Source organism: Cariama cristata, unplaced genomic scaffold, assembly GCF_000690535.1.
Source record: "Cariama cristata isolate BGI_N322 unplaced genomic scaffold, ASM69053v1 scaffold10855, whole genome shotgun sequence".
NCBI lineage: Eukaryota > Metazoa > Chordata > Aves > Cariamiformes > Cariamidae > Cariama > Cariama cristata.
Window position 1 is genome coordinate 5932 of NW_009618121.1, and position 2186 is coordinate 8117.

The 2186-nt window shown below is 58.8% G+C and overlaps 1 protein-coding gene across 1 annotated transcript in view; it reads left to right on the forward strand.

Annotated features, from left to right (window-relative positions):
- The window catches only part of LOC104162089 (membralin-like), a gene marked incomplete at its 5' end in the record, with an annotated part of 5095 nt that extends 4519 nt beyond the window's left edge, over positions 1 to 576 (forward strand). The window contains one exon of the mRNA XM_009700735.1: positions 1 to 576. This exon is cut by the window's left edge and continues 252 nt beyond it. Coding sequence (XP_009699037.1) covers positions 1 to 576 — 576 coding nt within the window.
- Positions 577 to 2186: the final 1610 nt, after the last annotated feature.

Sequence of the window (2186 nt, forward strand, 5' to 3'; positions counted from 1 at the left end):
TCGGGGGGCGACCGAAATGGGGTGGCGAAGACAGCCGCCATCGTTACGGAAGCCTCGTTTCTCTCCGACCTGAGCACTACCCTCCTGGAGCCAAATGTGGTCCGTGAAGCCATGGCCAACGGCAGCCCTCAGGATGCTGCCGCTGCCTCCGGTTTGGTTGCCCGCATCAGGGTCAGCAGCGACCACCCAGAGGCAGCCATGGGCTCCATCACTATTGAAGTCACTTCCACATCTGTGGTGGCTGCAGCCGATGTTCCCCCTGCTGCAGAGGCGGCACCAGCTGCGCCCCTCGCCCCGCTGCAGGAGGAGGGGGCCTCTGTCCCCAGCCCTTCCCTCCCAGAGCAGACTGAGGCTGTGGAGGGCTCAGACAGCCAAGCAAAACCTAATGGCAAGAACTGCGTTGCAAACAGCAGCGTGGCAGAGACCCCCCCAGCCTTTGCGGAGGACGCTGATCAGGACAGACGGTCGGGGTGTGCTCTTGGGGACTGGGGGGAGCGCAGCCCGTGCCCAGCACCAGCAGATAGTACACCTAGCTCCAAACCTTGCTCGGAGCCAGACTTGAGGAGCCTGTCTTGAGTCCCCATTGCTGTAATTCTGGACTGCCAGGAAGGCATTTCGATTTTGTTTGTTACTATTTCTCATGTCACCATCATCCTTAACCCATAAATTCCTCTTAGCGGAGGCAGAGCAGCTGGGACAGAGAAGAGGTGCCGCAGTGAACTCCTCTGGGAAAAGCGCGTGTGCGGTTGTGTACGAGAGGCTGGTGTGCGTGGGACTGCCGGGAGGGAGGGTCGAGGCTTTTGCTCCCATGGCCCTGCGGTCGGCTCCGTGCCCCGGCTTTTCTTTGCCCCCATCTGCCCCAGCTTTGCCCCCTGTGATCGCGTTTGCAGTCCAGGTGCTGATCACAAGTGCGAGCTGATTTGGGACAGACCAGGGTGTGCGGCAGCTTTCTGGTTAGAATAGCAGGTGCGTGTGAGCCGGGAGAGTGTTTTCAGACCCTCCTGGGAGAGCCACAGAAGGCAGAGGAGAAAGCTGGTAAACTTTCCTTCCCCTTAAGGGGAACAGTAGCTTAAGACTTTCCCCCAACACTGGATCTGCTCACGCCAGGGCAAAGCTGGGCAATAACCAAAGCAGAAGCTGCACTTCAGCCCCATTTTTTTCTGTCCTTTAACTTCCCTTGGTCAGTGAGTTTGAGGGGTAGAAGCTGCCATGTCCATGTCAGAGCTTCCATCCCCAGGAGCAATGCATTTGGCTGGGCTCGGAAGCAGGGAGGGCGATTTCCGTGCTGGTCAGCCCTGGAGAAGTGCTGTCCCTTCTGCCGCTGGTGACCCCTGCGAGGGCTTCGGGAATTTGGCCTCTCGTAGGTGTACGTGGCCACCATGAAGTGGGAGCCCCTGGCACAGGCAAATGGTCTCAAGTAACATCTGCTGGGAACTGATCTGTAGCGTCGGTGTCTGTAGAGATGTTTGGGATGAGGAGGACAGCAGCTCTATCTCCATACGGCTCTGCTTTTGGCCCCTGCCGCTGTCGGTGATGTAGTTTGCTTTTCAGTGCCTTGTCCCTTAAACAGGACACGTTTTGCATTTCAGATCAGCCCTGTCCCAGAGGAGAGATCAGCTTTTCGCTGGCTGGACTTTTGCATGAGATGATTTAGCAAAGACCCAAAGCACTAAAGCCAAGACATTTCAGCTAATTTTCCCTCATTTCCCTGGCAGCAGAGGTGATGCTGGCAGTGCCCGACCCCTTTGCGATGCAGCTGGCTGAGTTGGGGGGCTGCGACGGGCCGGACCCACGGGAGGGCAGGGCTGGAAGGAGGGGTTGTGCTTGCAGAGTGGAGCGACGCAGGGGTGCGTCGTGTCCGTAGGGCCGAGAGAAGCTCAGGGAAAAACGTGGTGGAAAAGGGCAGCGGTGGGAGGTGACGCGTGGGGCTCGTTTGGGGGGAGCTGGGTGGCTGTGGAAGTGTCCCCGAGTTCAGCCTTGTCTCCCTACAGCTGAGCAGCGTCTGTGGGGTCCCTCCCTTGGTGGGCTCTTGTCTGCGTTTCGGTGTCGGCACCGTGGGGGCTCAGAGCCCCTGCTTCACTCTCTCTGCATTTCCCACCCAGGTACCCCCGTTTTGTTTTGGTTTTGTTGTCTCAAGAAGCCCTGGGTGTTGCTCTGGGCGTGGGGAGGCCTGCTGGTGACCACGG